Genomic DNA, 17,305 nt, shown 5'->3' on the forward strand with positions numbered 1-17,305 from the left:
GGGCGGGGGGGCGGGGACATGCTCCCTCGCTCCGCCACCTCGCCCTGCCACCCACTAAAAAAAATAAATGTATAAATAAATATATATGTATATAATCATATATATAATATTTAATTTAATTAGTTACAAACTTATGATGATGATATTATTAGTTATATGTATTATATAATGCATATTAGTATATATAATATAATTGATATTATTAATTATACTAATAATTATATATGTCTACTAATAGAAATTATTAATTAATTATACTAAATTTACTAATACATTTATACTAAATTCTTAATTACACTTAATACAATAACACTTTTTTCTCAAAAAAAAAAATACACAAGTACAATAATGAATTAGTGATTGTATTTGCGCTAAAAGTGAAAACTTGACTACTTTAGTTATATTTATTCCATTATTGTATTCAAATAGCTTTTGTTTGATTGTTTTTATAAGTTTAAATTGTGAAATTACAATAAATAACAACTTGATGATATGTTAATATTTTAATATTTTAATATTTATTTGCTAAAATTTGACTATAATAAAATTATATAATAAATTTTTATTAGTTTCGCAAATGTCCCTGCAAGAGAAGCAGGGCGGGGCCGGGAAGGGGCTTGGTGAGATTTCCGAGAACGACAAATAAATTTATTCTGATTCTAGGATTGATCCAACCATCAATGTACATAACAATTGAGTTTTGCTATAAAATCATTAATCCAGAGTTCAAAAAAGTAACCAAACATTGGATTACGCTTTGCTTGCAACCTTACTCCATTCCTTTCTTTTATAAAAAGGTCCAACTTTATTTCATTTGATTGTCCGTGATCCCAAGATTTTCAAAAAGTAGGATTATATGTAGAAATTCGAAGGCGAAGCTGATATTGGTCTGTTTGGTTAGCTTGATTTGTTTAAAAAAAAAAAGTCAAATATTTGTCAACTTGTATCATAAACATAATTTTCAATCACATTTTTACCTTACACACATCATACTATAAAAAGTGTTATAGAGTGTTATTCCAAATAATCTCTTGTCCAAACACATTATTTGTTGTGGGATGAGGAACGGATGAGATAATTGATATTATGATTTTTTTTAAAAGTTATTTTGCTAAATTGAATTCTAATTAAAGGTTAATATTCTAAGCACTTTTAAAATGTTCGAAAATGTACTCATTTGTTTCATTTGTTTTTTTCTCTTCTTATGATCTGTTAATATATGTTACATAATACTAGTAAATAATAAACAAAGAAAATAAAAAATAAAAATTCTTTTATTTTATTTTTTTTATTTTGTCGACACGGTAGTTTGTTCTATTCTATATCTACACCTACTCTACTAAGAGGGAAGAGATGGATTCAAATGGGTCAAGAGAGAATCTGAAGGGAACTGTGAAATTTTCAAAAAATACTAAAGGTGAATGCAAATCAAGAAATTCAATCCCAAATCTCTTGACCTGCACCAAGAAGAGCCTTAAAACTCTTTCGGCAGCCAACGACTTTAAAGCAAAGGTGGTTGGTTCTTTTACGCTGTAGTACTTGGTAAGTGCCTGATCTGTTGCACAGTGAGAAATGGACCACGTTCCCAAGTCAGCGACTGAGAACTGAAAACTGAGAAGTAGCTACGCAGGCTTGAAGTTTTAACAAATTGAGTCAACAAAGAGCAGTAATTGTTTTATTGCCCTTGCTGCTTTTATTCCTTGTCGTTGTCCCAACAAAGAGGAAATAAAAAAAAAGAAGAAGATACTGATCACTTGAATCCGAATCTGCGAATCCCAGAACGTACTTGAGCACAACAATACCATCTGCATCTTCTTCTCTCCATCCTTGCATCGGTTATTAGTAAGTTAATCTATCCCTTTTTGTTTATCAACATTTGGAGGAATTATGCTTAGAATTGCTTTTGAGAAGACTTAATTCAATTGATATATAACCAAGAGATCAATAAATCGCATTGAATCCGAAATTTTTTGGGTTTTTGACATCAAACCATTCGATCATCCAACCATCAATTTACCCCAGTTGAAGTATTCAATCTGCCGTGTCTGTTTCATTGTTACATTTCTTGCATTTCAGTTTCTTGGTCGTAGGATATATGGTTGTTGGCCAAAAGAGAAAAAAGGAAGAATCTTTTTCTGCTTTTCATTTTGGATGTGATATTGGGTTTTTGATGTAAACTTTATTGTTTCTGCCTTATTATTTTATGAAATAGAATTAGCTGATTTTAACATGAATGATATTTGAGCAGGATTGCTTCTGCTCCTGGAAAGGTTTTGATGACTGGAGGTTATCTAATTTTGGAGAGGCCTAATGCAGGGATTGTCCTGAGCACAAATGCACGATTTTATGCCATAGTGAAGCCACTTTATGAGGAAATCAAACCTGAGAGTTGGGCTTGGGTGAGTCTTTTTTTTTTTTTCATATTGTGAACTTTTCTTTCAGTAATAAGTATTTTCCACTTCATTCTTTATTATGCAAGTCATAAGTTTGAATACTATTTGTCCGAAGTTTACTCCCTGAGAAGAATGCTTGGTTCAGTAGAGGATAAAGAAACCCATATTATTTAAGAAAGTTAGAAGCCCTATGAAGTAATTAATTTGGTGCCATTTGATAACCAAATGATAAAAGGACTATGTCTTATATTAGGATGGGCTTTAACGAGGTTACTTGAATTGATCTTTTATTTGAAGCAGGCATGTTTTACCTAAGTTTCTTCATTCTTAATCAACCTCTCTCTAGTATGTAACTGTATGAAGTGTCTTTTTTCTCTACCTATGTATCTTTAACCATAATCAATTTATTTCGCAGAATTTGAATAGAGTTTGTTCTTATTAACTTTTAGGCATGGACAGATGTAAAATTAACTTCTCCACAGATGTCGAGAGAAACTATATACAAATTGTCCCTCAAACATTTAACTCTTCAGCCTGTGTCTTCAAGGTAAGTCTATCTGTTTTCACGCCTTACGTTGGTCGAACTATATCTGCTGATGTCTTTCCATTTAACTTCAATCATTTTTGTTTGCAATTTTACAATTAGATATATGTATGCTTTTGTGGAATTCTGGATTGGATTCGTGTTTTAAAAACCACATGCAAAGGATTCATGTATTAAATGGAATTCACTGGAGTAATGCCTTATGTTGTTGGCTTAATAGCAGTGCCTCAAGAAACCCCTTTGTAGAACATGCGGTCCAATATGCAGTGGCAGCAGCTCATGCAAAATTTGGCAAAGACAAGACAGATGCATTACAAAAGATACTTTTGCAAGGTAATGTCTGACATTTCACTCTTCATATTTGTTCGTTAAGCTGAATGAATATAAATGAATCCAAGTTGCTGATGGATTAGTCATGCAGGTCTTGATATTACGATTCTAGGATGCAATGAGTTTTATTCATATAGGAATCAGGTATTTCACGTTTCCTGTCATGTATCTTCAAGCCGTGACAGCTTAGTGGTGTTTAGTGATCATTTCCTTCTTGTCCCTCTTAACACAATGGCTGTCTCTAAATTAGTGGTTGACTTGAATCATATCTATGCACCAAAAAGCAATTTGCTAGTTGTTCGAGTGCCAGGTTTCATAATAATAAAAGCTTACTCAGTTTGACTCTTGCAATTGATGTTCTCTTAGCTTCCTTCGGCACAATCATCTATTACTTATATCATTGTGAGGTTCCTGTTCATGTTTAGCAAAGATTTGTAGTTCAATATCTTCTTGAGGTAGTCATGCTTTCCAGTTAACTAACCAATATAAGAATGGATTTTGTTATTTGGATCTTATTGTTTCGTATATGTCACTGTATACTTTCATAATTGAATGAAACTTTTCTAAGATCAACTTATATATGTGAGATTCTGAAGTGGAACTTTCCCTTGCAGATTGAGAAACGACTACAAAAAACTAAATTAGATCAGTCTTTTATATTAGGAAATTTTAGATATTTGAAGCTGCTGACTCTATCTAATTGAAGAAAAATGATGTACTTACTAGATTTACCAGACCCACTGATTTTAGGAACTCGTGTTAGCAAAATTTATTTTCTTTAGAACATTGATGTATACTTGTGAATTTGAATCAACCTCTGTTTCCACATAGGACTTGATAAAGTTTTTTTTTTGGCTTTCGTGCTTTGTTGGGGTGCCTTCACAAGCTCATGAATAATCTGTTCAACCATGTTACCATATACATCAACATATGTAAGTGTTCTTGGGGATTAAACCGTTCACCATATGTTTCCAATTTTGACTTTGACTCGATTATCTCCTTTTCTTACTTTTCCAAATGGAAATGACGTCCTCACAGAATTGTAGCTCAAAATTTTGTGTCATAATGGTAAACATCTCATTGGAATAGAAAAACTGAAATTTGGGAATTAACTATGGTGTGTGTGATAATGGTACAGTCGGTTATCTCTCTTTCTTACTCTTTTTTTTTTTTTTTTGATAGGCTCTCTTTCTTAGTTCTATCAATTAATTTAATGAAAAGGTAGTGCTTTATATCAGTTTGCGCGTACATTGCTTTTGTTTGGGAGGCAAGTTTTTTTGGCCTATTTTTAATACACACAATTTTTTTATAACTTTGTCTCTAATAACTTTCTAAAATACTCTACGATTTTTCAAAATATACACCCCAAAAAGTCAAAAATACACAAAGTTTTTTCTTTCTTTTCTCTTTTCTTCTTCTTCCTCCGTCGTTTCAACCCATCATTATCGGCTGGCATTCCGCAAGCACCCTTCTTCGCCCTCCCCCCTCCCCCAACACCATTTTTTTCTCTCACCCTATCTCTTGTCCTTCCGCTTTTCCTTCCTTCTTTCTTCCTCCCTCACTCCTCCTCTCCTCTCCTTTCCCCCCTCCTTCTCTTCCCTCTCTCCCTCACCTCACCCCTATTTCTCACAAATTCATAGATGCTGTGATTTTTGTCACAGACACAATCTAAATGTCTAAAGTTTTAATAAATCGAGAAAGTTTTCACCCTTTGAGATTTTAAGGGATAATATTATCTAAAATTTAATGATAAACTTAAGATGAAATTGAGAGATTTATTTATATTAGAAGGCTATTAATGATTTGTAGACTTCTATGACCCTTAAAATTACAGTGTATATAATATTTTGATACATAAATGTGCCCTAACTCTTGATACCTCGGCCAAATTACACAAACAATGACGACACAGATAACTTAAAAATAAAGATTTAATATAGAATTTTAGTATATTTAAAAAACTTCAACTTATCTCAGGTCAACTAATTCGTTTTACAATGACTTTTCTTCACTAACCAAATGCCACGAGAAATATCCATCTTTTATCACAAGGATAGTCTTTTGCATAATTGGAATATTGAAAAATCACATAATTTTCAAACCATCCTTAGCATTATTATGGGATCATCTAATTCTAATGCTCGACTCAAACTCGATTAACAGAACTGTGAAGCTAGTACCACCCATTTGTTGGAAATTTTTTGCTTTGGCACTATTATTAGTTATCCATAAAAGTCTATAATGGTGTGTTCCATAGTGAGATAGACACATCCTAGATTACAATTTTTTTTGGGAAAATTCCACTTTACTCTCCTGCGGTTTAACCTTTTTTTATATAACCCTCCTATGGTTTTAAAAACTATACATAACCCCCTTATGGTTTGGATTAAAGTGTCAAAGTGACGGGAATGACCATTCGTAACGGAGTCACCTAAAATGTCAAAAATACCCTTATGTAAAGTTGAAAATTATTTATTAACCAAGGGGGGTTATGTGTATATTTTGAAAACCATAAGGGGGTTATATAGTAAAATAAAAAAATCATACGGGGTTAATGTGTCATGTATTTATAAAGGTAATTTCGATATTTTTAGAAATTCCGTTACGAGTGACTATTTTCGTCACTTTGACACTTTAATTCAAATCATGAAGGAGTTATGTATAGTTTTTGAAACCATATGGGGGTTATGTAAAAAAATGCTAAACCACAGGGGGGTAAAATATAATTTGCCCTTTTTTAATTTTGATTAAAAGATATTTTCACGAGCACTTCAGGTTTTTTTTTTTTTTTCACCCGATTACAGTAGCTTTGCCATTTTCACCCGATTCGCTCACTTCCTTGCTTTTTGAAGGCGAACTGATAAATATGCTCATGTAATCGGGCTCAAAATGTTGCCTGATAGTAGTACTCTTCTCATATGAAACCACCAAAAAAAAGGACGAAAGAAAAGAATTGGGACTTGACAGGTGCCGAACCTGTACAATAATAAATACCTACTCGAGAAAAATACAGATTTTGTATATAGCGGTGAGTAGGGTCGAGTCCACAGGGATTGGGGATAATTTGTTTCTTCTAGAGTCCAAAGTATGGGGGGTTTTGGATTAAATGCTAACTAAATAAATTAACTGCAGAAAATATTTAATTAAAATAAATGATTGGGGAAACTCTAGCCAAGGGTACACATCAGAAATGGTTCATGCACTGATCATTGATTCACAGATAATTCCAACATTTAGTAACAGATTAGTTATAGTTGTCATGCACGCGATAAACAACCAACCCTTCCTTAATTTCTTGATAGCTAAGGTACGACCGTTAGCTATTTCTCTAACCCAAAAATAACCCCAGGTACGACCGTGGAATTTAATTTCTAAATTGCATTAATAATTAGAAAGGCCCAATCCTAACCAACAAACACGCTACGAGGGTTTGTTTAAGCTAGATCATATGCTCCCCTGACATAAACCCAATTACGCCAGTTGCTACTGAGGTAGAGATAACGAACAATTACGGATTCAATTACCCCTATTTAGCAAAATAGCCTATATGAATAATTAATTATTGCGCACTAATCAATCATACACAAGAGCTATAACAGTTAAAAGCAGGAAACATATGAATACCAATAAATGGAGGAAACAATTAAAATAAATTCGATCTCACAGTAATTGTTGAACCAAGTCTTCAATTGTCCCCTTGACTAGAATTGAGAGGTTAGTCCTCCATTAATGGAGAACAACCATGCGAAAAAGCTAAGAAAAGAAAACTAAAACTATGCTAAAAGCTTAAACTAAAACTATTGATTGATAAGAGTTCTCAGTACGTTTGTCTCCCTTTTTAAAGCCAAAAGGAAGTCTAATGCTATCTCTAGTGGTCTCCACACCAAATTCAAAGTCTTGTACGTTTCTTTTCCTAGAGTCCAAATGACTCATGCTTCTTATCCGTGGTCCCCACACATGTGGACAAAACCTCCAAAGTACTTGTTGTTCCAAGTCTCTCTACGTTGCTTTCTTTGAAAAGCCCAAATGACTAAATGCCTTGCACTAGCTTGTGGTCCCCACCAATTCAAGAGTCCAGGGTCCTTAGAAGTCTCCATTTTCCCATAAAAGTCCCTACTTTTTGGTAATTTTCTGCTTTGTTCCTGAAATTAAGCTCCAATACCAAATATAAGTAAATATTAATAATTAAAACAATATTTGGCAAGAATAAAAGGGGAAATTAACAATAAAATTACTAACAATTAACACCCTATCAATTCCCCCCACACCTAAATCATGCTTGCCCTCAAGCATGGGAACAACAATTGAACACCAAAATTTGACCATGGCTGTTACTCCAACTACCGTATTGCCAAGACACCAAGAAAATCATATATCAAACGACACAGGTCAAGATCCAAGAAAAATCACCCCGGTTAGCATCTAAACTACCAACTCCTCCAATTTAAAGCAAACTAATCTAAGAAAAAGGAATGGTTGCTCACATTTATCAGCAAACGGTCCAATTACTAACCAAAATCTCGACATTAAGATCACAAATAGGCAAGCTGACTTTTTTTTTATTTTTTTTTATTTTTTTTTAATACTAACACAAACTTTACTTTACTCTTTTTCACATTCTTCCACTTTTTTTTCCAATAAATGACAAAAGACTTAGTTTCTAGCCATTAGAGCCTTTTGACGCGAACTCCAACATTTGATAGATGGAGGAGCCCGGTTACTCAGCTCCAATCGCTACGGGACCACGCACTCATAGCAATCACTACCTTTTGACGCGAGAATCGACACTTTAGGTGAAAATCCCCGGTTACTCAGTAGTGATAACTAGCGGAGTACAGTCACCCTTTATTTACAATCATATAGCACGATATCTAAAAGCAACACAAGATTAACAGCAGCCAGCCTCAAATTTCCAGACATGGAGAACTAAAATTAATAAATGGACCAATTTACATGAAAAATGCTAACAATCATTCCCCATGCCTAGAGAAGTTAACCAAAAATAAGAAAAGTTAAGCAATTATTGATATTCACCAAAGAGATGTTCCTGAACTCAACTACATCAACTTGATATCCTTTTATTACTAAAACTTGGCAATAGCAGAATTAGAAACAGCAATCCAGTATCAAACTTGGTATTCACATAAAACTGATCACTAGTAAAAGTAAAAAGAAAATAAACGAAAAAATAGAACAAATAACAACGAAAATAAAGGAAAAAAAACTAAAAACTGAATACCAGAAATACCAACTGTACCACAGCTCTCCCCCCACACCTAAATCCGACATTGTCCTCAATGGAGATCATAAAGTAAAGAAAAGCGAATAGGACAACTACACTTCCCTGAATACGTGGTGGAAGGTCTTGGGCAGCTATGGAATAGGTGGGAACGGTGGAGTGAAAATGGTGCTACGGTAGTGCGCGGCAGTGAAAGATTGCAGAGGGGAGGAGAGCTCCGACGTGCGTCTTGATCCAGGCGAACTAGAGTGCAACAGAGAACATCAAACCAGCAAATTTCCAAACAATGCAGCAGTTTCAATCAATGGCCGAGGACGTCCAACAATGTGCTTGAACGCAGTCAATTCCAACGAATATGGCGATCAAACAGACTAGAAGCGGTAATAGAGTCTAAATAAATCAACAAATCGCAACAAATGAACTCAATTTTACCCAAAATCGCAACAAATGTCCCCTAAAATTCAGCAAGTCTAGTAATAGCAGGTTAGAATTTAAGCAATAACAACTTAGTCACAAGCTCTGAGCTTTCAATCAAGCAGCCAACCAAGGAGAATGAACAAATGCAGTCAAAATAGGCGAAATTCTCAACAAAGCAGCTATTACAAACAATAAGCAATGGTGGTCCGAATGTTAGTCAATGCAGAAATAATGCAACTCAAAATCGCTGCAAGTACTCCAATGGGCTTAGCAATTGAATTGATAAGGACTAAATACTCCCACACAAGGCAAATAGAGGCAACCTACTTCAATAAGCAATGGAAATGGCATGGGAGCCATCCAATGCACCAATTAAATGCAATAAACCCCAACCAAAGGCAGCTCAATAGACTCCAGGCAGAAAGTACCAAATGATACTCACTTGACACCAAAAACGATCCCAACAAAGCAGCAAGATCGAAGGATACTCAGTCACAGATGCTCAATCATATCGAAATAAGAAATTGTAAGCAAATTAGCACAACCAGTACCACTGGTGTATACACAGGAAAGAAGGGAACCACATGGCTAACCCAATTAATAAAAAGCACAACTGAGGCACCCCAAAGGCTAGAAAAGTACCCTAACAACACAGCAAATTGAATGAATATGCACTGGGTCTCCAATTCAGTCAAAATAAGATCAAGGGGCACGATACAGAAACTAACAAAGCAGAACTCAAGTGATACCAGTAGGGACCCCAACAGAGCAATGAATTCAACCAATTGGAGCAAGTGAAACTCAACAAATGTCACCAATTGGACATTCAATTACCCACTTCAAGCGACCAAACCTAGCAATTGGGCCAAGCAATAGGCAATTCTAGCAACCACCGTTTAGGATTTGAGATACAATTTAAGCACTAAAACCCAAGAATCAAGTAGGCAGTCAAGCATAAAGGAATAAGAAATTTTAGTCAACACCACATCCAGTACCTCCGCTGCAGGTTCAGGAAAAAAAAATTAAATCAAATGGCCAACCCACTGCACCTGATAAATCCGAACACACCAAGTAGCACCAAAAATGAGCAGAAATCAAAACAACAAGCAATTGGAAACTACCTCCTAAATCAACCGCAACAATTCCCAAACAAATGAACTGGCACAAGAGCCGTCAAATTTTATCTCCCAGATGCAATAGAAATCTCAAGTAGTCAAAACCCAAACAATATTCAACAATATAATCAATACCAGAGAGCACCCCCAAATGAGGTAGCAAATAAATTGAATTTCACCCAAAATTAGCCCCAGAAAATGCCCAAATCACCTCCTGCTTGTATCCATCAAGACACCCAAGAAACAAAAACGTAAATTCCAGCAATTTAAGGACCAGAGAAATACTAATCAAGGTGGAAATTGGAATACCTCCACCTGCCAATTTTGGGCAGGTGGTGACGCGCGGCAAGGAGGTGGCGATGGTGGAGCTGCTGGAGGTTGGCGTGAGGTGAGGCGGAGCTGATGATGGCCGCGGGAGAGAGAGAAGTGAGGTGGGGGTGGCGTGTCTGTGGACAGCGACGCGCACAAAAGGAGAGGGAGTTGGTGGTCAGCGGCGTGCAGTGAAGGAAGATGGAGGTGGCTGCTGGCGGTGGAGAGTCGTGGAAGTGCGGCGGCACCTGGTGGCGTTGGAGGTGCGCGAGCTCAGGAGGAGCTGCGAGCGCTGGTAGCGGAGCCGCGCTGTGGGTGGACGGCCGCGGGCAGAGCTTAGGAGGAGGCGCGCGAGCTGGTGGCGAGGCGGCGGGCGGCGGCGGACGAACAAAAGAAGAGAAGGAAAAGTGGAAAACTGGGGAACGGCAGAGAAGAAGAAGAAAAGGAAAGAAAAGGAAAGGAAAGAAAGAAAAGAAAGGAAGAAAGAAAAAGAAGAAAGAAAGAAAGAAAAAGAAAAGAGAAAAAGAAAAAAAAATAGTTTTTGGGATTTTTTTTTTTTTTTTGCACACTCAAATTTCAAACTTCGAATTGTGAGAATCAAAACTGAAGGTGTAAAATGGAAAATGTTTTTATTTTGAATTTTTGAAATTTTCTCTTTTTTTTTTTTTTTGGTCGTCAAACACCGCGTGGGCACGCCAAGATTGCACTTCCTGCCACAGTAGAGATTGCACTTCCTGCCACAGTAGAGAAAAATATGAAGACCATTACTACTCAACTGAGAAACAAAAAAAATGAAAGAAGTGAACAACGAAAAATAATAAAATCAATATTTGGGTTGCCTCCCAAAAAGCGCCCTTCTTTAATGTCTTTGGCTAGACATTGTTATGTCTTGTTCATGGAGGATAAAATCTTGTGGCTCGCTTCAATGCTTCATTTTCAATGTGATCCTGATAACCCTCATAGATGGAGTAATCCTTCAGCACACGAGCTACGATCTTCCGTGAACTAGTAGATGGCTCCAAACCGGTCAACAATAATCTGGATTCTTCACTCACTCCTCCACCACGCGCATTTATCGGTTCAAGATATTTCGCCATCTCCACTCTCAACTTATTTCTGCCATGAGACTCAAAAACTTCCGGTATAACAAAATCAATCTCATTAACAGAAATCATAGAGTAAGAGTTAGGAAAATGCGGGTTAGGGAATGGAGGTGGTGTCACCACATTTGATGATTCTTCACTGGATTCTTTCACTTGAACGGGTTGCAGTTGGGGTTCCATTTCTTCCTTTTCGGCTTCTTCTTCAACTGCATCTATACATCTCTCTTCTTGAAAATCTTGCAGCTCCTCATCACTAGTCAGGCAAATTGCACTCTTATTTTCTTCAAAATCAACAATGGTTTCCGAGGGCAATTCTTCAAATTGAGAAGCCAATCGATTTATTCTGGATGTCAATAGACACATTTGATCTTCCAGATTACTCATTGCCTCCTTCATCATCTCATTTCTCCTTTGTGTCTCCTGTTGGAATTGATATGTATTAATAGCTATTGATTCAACTATTTCTTCAAGAGACATACCTGACATAGATGATGATTCTTGAGACTCATACTGCTGAAAATTCATTGGCCCTGTTGTATAATTATAACTGGAGTTATCCCACCATCCTTGATCATACCCGTTTGGATTAGGGTTATACTACGTTTGAGACCAGGGTGAAAAATCTCCATAATTATTGAATGGGACACTCAGATTATCTTGATATTCGGGGCACATACCGGTTGAATGATCCCTGGCATAACAAATTTTACAGGTTGCAGCAGCCATTCTTTCTCTAATAGAGTTTAGTGCCTCTGAATACGCAAACTTAGCAAAAAAAGAAGCCTCATTGCCTTCCCTGGAAACAAAATCCAGTCTATCACCAAAATACGGAGTGTTAGAAACCATAAACTATATAAAAAAATAAGAGGAAAAAAAAAGAAAATAAAATAAAAAAATGAACTAAAAAAAGAAACAAATTAATCTGGCATCAGTCCCCGGCAACGGCGCCAAAAATTGACAGGTGCCGAACCTGTACAATAATAAATACCTACTCGAGAAAAATACAGATTTTGTATATAGCGGTGAGTAGGGTCGAGTCCACAGGGACTGGAGATAATTTGTTTCTTCTAGAGTCCAAAGTATGGGGGGTTTTGGATTAAATGCTAACTAAATAAATTAACTGCAGAAAATAATTAATTAAAATAAATGATTGGGGAAACTCTAGCCAAGGGTACACATCAGAAATGGTTCATGCACTGATCATTGATTCACAGATAATTTCAACATTTAGTAACAGATTAGTTATAGTTGTCATGCACGCGATAAACAACCAACCCTTCCTTAATTTCTTGATAGCTAAGGTACAACCGTTAGCTATTTCTCTAACCCAAAAATAACCCCAGGTACGACCGTGGAATTTAATTTCTAGATTGCATTAATAATTAGAAAGGCCCAATCCTAACCAACAAACACGCTACGAGGGTTTGTTTAAGCTAGATCATATGCTCCCCTGACATAAACCCAATTACGCCAGTTGCTACTGAGGTAGAGATAACGAACAATTACGGATTCAATTACCCCTATTTAGCAAAATAGCCTATAGGAATAATTAATTATTGCGCACTAATCAATCATACACAAGAGCTATAACAGTTAAAAGCAGGAAACATATGAATACCAATAAATGGAGGAAACAATTAAAATAAATTCGATCCCACAGTAATTGTTGAACCAAGTCTTCAATTGTCCCCTTGACTAGAATTGAGAGGTTAGTCCTCCATTAATGGAGAACAACCATGCGAAAAAGTTAAGAAAAGAAAACTAAAACTATGCTAAAAGCTTAAACTAAAACTATTGATTGATAAGAGTTCTCAGTACGTTTGTCTCCCTTTTTAAAGCCAAAAGGAAGTCTAATGCTATCTCTAGTGGTCTCCACACCAAATTCAAAGTCTTGTACGTTTCTTTTCCTAGAGTCCAAATGACTCATGCTTCTTATCCGTGGTCCCCACACATGTGGACAAAACCTCCAAAGTACTTGTTGTTCCAAGTCTCTCTACGTTGCTTTCTTTGAAAAGCCCAAATGACTAAATGCCTTGCACTAGCTTGTGGTCCCCACCAATTCAAGAGTCCAGGGTCCTTAGAAGTCTCCATTTTCCCATAAAAGTCCCTCCTTTTTGGTAATTTTCTGCTTTGTTCCTGAAATTAAGCTCCAATACCAAATATAAGTAAATATTAATAATTAAAACAATATTTGGCAAGAATAAAAGGGGAAATTAACAATAAAATTACTAACAATTAACACCCTATCAGGACTCGTGTCTCATATTGGACTTTAGTCAGGAGAATTTTTTGTAAATTCTGTTGTGTGTGTTTTTTTTATCACTGATGATGAAGTATATTGTGGTTTTCCTATTTAGAGTTTTTGTTTACCTGAACTATAGGTTAATTAGTTTTTGGCTTGGTAGCGACAGAATCCACCATTACTTGAGGGGACTAAGCATTTCTTGGTGACATGAGCTTCAGTGCTTTGTTGAGGTGCCTTCCTAAGCTCATCAAATGGATTAGGGGCCCTGCTGTCTGGTTCTTAACAAAAGTATCTTTATCAATGCAATTCTATGTTGATAAATCAATATTCAATGTGATAATGAATATTGTTGTATGCAAAGAGATTAAGAGTAATGACATTTTCAGAATCTCTTTCCTATACCAACTTTTCTTGCCTGGATTGTTAAAGTTGTGAACATGGAAAAAACATGGTTCGATGTTTTTCATTTAGTAATTGAAGGGGCTACAGAGCTTCCGGGCTGGATATTCTCTTTACATCAAGAATCTAGAAAGCAAGATTTTGCTCATCGTTGAGAGGATTTCAAATGCAAATTTGTGTCCATACTGTACAATGGTTATAAACCACACATTAGTTTGGGGGACCAGTTGAGTAGTTTCAAATTGTTTGCAGATAATACATGCTAATTGCTCATAAATTACCCAGACATTGATTTTAATTGGAGAAGGAGAAGAAGGGGTGAAACAAGTGAGGTCAGGTCTGTGGGCCTTTTAGTTTTCGGTGTTGGTTTGGTTTTAAGGATCGGGGTCAGTGTAGGTATCTCTATTGATCGCAATTGCTTTTTCTTTAAAAATTCTGTGTTCTTCTTTTTCAACATATACTTTTGCCTCAGTATTCCATATCAGCCAATGACTTCCTGGATAAAATTAACCAAAAATATGGCTGAAAGTTTTGCATTTGATTGCAGATATTGGACTTAGTTTTTTTTTTTTTTTTTGGTGATCCAGAGGATATGCTAGCCCCCCACACTCGAGTCACTTTGGACCTGAGGTGACACACCAAACCAGAGGATATGCTAGCCCCCCACAACGTACCCAGATTAGACGGGAATTCAAGTCTAGAAAAAAATTTGAACTCAGGCCTTTGTTCAGTTCAAGAGCCCGCTTTACCACTAAACTACCCCTTGAAGGCTATTGGACTCGGTTTTCTTTTGTGTATACAAACAAAAATCTTCGCTAAAGTTTCTGATTTATCCGTTTCTAATTGTGATTATTCAATATTATCTCTGTTTAATTTTAGGATGCTCAATAATATTTCACATTGATAAATAAACACATTAAGCTCTTAGGACAATATGTTTTTGCTATAAAAATGTTGAATAATGTTAAGAAACTCTTTTGCTTTAAATCGACTGGTCTCAATTAAAGGAATTATACTAATTTTTTTTCATTTTGATCTTTTCTTAATAGAGAAAACTTGTCATTTGCTAACAAGTTTTCTTTCCTCTTGTTGTATCTTGTGGTGGGAGCAATTAAAACTTTAAGGATAGTGTTTGATCTTGTCTCAAGAGTTGTTCATTCTTCCCGTTTTATTGTGAGATTTTTGTTTAGAAAAATTTCTGCACTTTTAATGTGCACTTATATTCCCTCCTCGCTTCGGATTGAAAGAAGGATTGGAGCCAATCTTACTTACCAAGAATGCAGGCGTTATTTTTTCATGGTTCTGATGACGTATGGGCATTTAATCCAGAAAAGGAGTCCGTCTTGGACATTGACCAGTTACGAACAAAACCCAGAAACTTCTCAATCCAGTACCATGCTATGCTTCCGTGTATGTAACTATGCATGTTGAAAGTTTATCTTGGGTGAACTTTAATCCCTTTTAGTTCTTTGCACTTTCAGACTCCTAGTACTTATTCTAGTATCTATTGTAATTTCAAGATCAGGGCAATGCGCATTACCTATCAAGTCAGGGTATGTATAGTATTGATGGTTCTTATAAATTGCCTATCAATAACCCGCCAGTCAACAGCGGATTCAAACCTAGTGCTCTTAACACAAGGGCCAATTTTCTACCCAGTTTAGCCGCATGATGTTTTAGAGAGGCACCCAATTGGCTGTTTTATTGTGGAATTGAGCCTAGTTCTATTAACAATATATTGGGTTTTTCTGCATAGATTGTGAACGTAGTTGTGTGTTAGTCTATAAGTGTGATAACCTCAATTCTTGAAGATTTGAACTACCTTTTAGGGTGAGAAACCTCGATAACACTAAGAGTGGCATTAAAGCATGATTAAAACAATATTTTGCTCTATTAAACAGCTAGCTTTTCTCATATGATCAGGTTGATGATCAAATCTCACCTCAGTTCGGATTGACAAACGTGTTGGAGCCAATCTTTTTTTTTTTTTTTTTTTTTACCAAGAACGCAGATGTGTTATTTGACAATGTTTGGAATGATGTATGGGCATTTAATCCAAAATAGGAGTCAGTCTTGCATCTTGTTAATTGAATGGCCAGACAAAAGCCGTAATAAACTTCTCAATATAGTACTATAATGCATTTGGATGTATGTTGGTTGAAAGTTTAGCAGTCTTTTTGTGATACGATTCATTAGAGGCTAATTTAGAGCTTTCGGTGAAACTTAATCCTTTTTAATACTTCTCACTTTATTGAAAATTTTTATGTAATTTTTATCATTAATGAAATAATTTTTTCTTTATAATGGTCTCAGCACGCAGCAACCAATTGGCTGCGCCATTGTGGAATTGGGTATGGAATATTTATGATCAATTATTTGGGTTTATCACACAGAAGTCGTAAAAATGTAAGGTGTTAGTTTATAGGTGTGTGTAAAGAGGATATTGATTACAAGAAGTTACCAAAAACAACTTTGACACAATTTTATCCTTATGATCAAGTCCAACCAAGAGTTCGATGTCTGAGACCTGGTACAAGTGTACAACAACATAACCTGATTATATGCTCAGATCTCGTAATGTAGCCAGTTTCAGTGATACACTTGACAAGTTTCCAGTTGTCTGGTTCGCTTATTTAAACCAAAAATGAAAGAGGGGCAGGAACGGTTTCTGGCAATTTACAATCAAGATTTGGTCAAAAAAAGTTGTACGATCCAGATTTCATTTTGTATTTCGATTTTAACATATGTGGGATCCATAAAATTTTGTTCTAAAGTTACACGTTGTTGAAAGTAAATTACACCATATGCAAATAAAGTTACATCGTGTGCAAAATACACATAACTGTTAGAAACGGTTGCGCCTACCCGTGATCCACCAAAAATCCTCATCTTTGAAACTCATGCTACCAGGCTATGTCTTGTCCATCAGAACAGTAGATGGATTTTGAATCTTTGATTGTATCCTATGCAACGGTAGCTTGATTTGAAACTGATACAATTCCAATCCTAATAAAGTAATAACACAGCCTTGATTTTTTTTTTTTTATGGGGGATTTGTTGTCATGCCCTTTCAGTTTACTAGTAATACGATTCATGATAGGGCGTAATTTGTTGTTAATTTTATGGTTAATTTCCCTCTTTGTCCTTGCCAAATATTGTTTTAATTATTGAAATGTACTTATATTTGATATTTGGCCCTAATTACAGGAAG

At 35.8% G+C, this 17,305-nt stretch overlaps 1 protein-coding gene across 1 annotated transcript; it reads left to right on the forward strand.

The window, feature by feature from the left end:
* The first annotated feature begins 1,572 nt into the window (after nt 1-1,572).
* LOC140013801 (phosphomevalonate kinase, peroxisomal-like) lies at nt 1,573-4,095 on the forward strand. The gene is made up of 5 exons (XM_072063924.1): nt 1,573-1,589; nt 2,246-2,399; nt 2,843-2,940; nt 3,161-3,270; nt 3,359-4,095. Exons 1-5 carry the CDS (start codon nt 1,573-1,575, stop codon nt 3,607-3,609), a joined length of 630 nt encoding a protein of 209 aa, XP_071920025.1. The 3' UTR covers nt 3,610-4,095.
* The last annotated feature ends 13,210 nt before the right edge of the window (nt 4,096-17,305 follow it).

The sequence above is a fragment of the Coffea arabica genome, chromosome 8c (assembly GCF_036785885.1).
Source record: "Coffea arabica cultivar ET-39 chromosome 8c, Coffea Arabica ET-39 HiFi, whole genome shotgun sequence".
NCBI classification, from domain to species: domain Eukaryota; kingdom Viridiplantae; phylum Streptophyta; class Magnoliopsida; order Gentianales; family Rubiaceae; genus Coffea; species Coffea arabica.

Coding starts and splice junctions, on each gene's coding strand:
- LOC140013801 (XM_072063924.1), top strand. Junction 2,400..2,842: donor AACCTGAGAGTTGGGCTTGG/GTGAGTCTTTTT, acceptor ATTAACTTTTAG/GCATGGACAGATGTAAAATT. Junction 2,941..3,160: donor CTTCAGCCTGTGTCTTCAAG/GTAAGTCTATCT, acceptor GCTTAATAGCAG/TGCCTCAAGAAACCCCTTTG.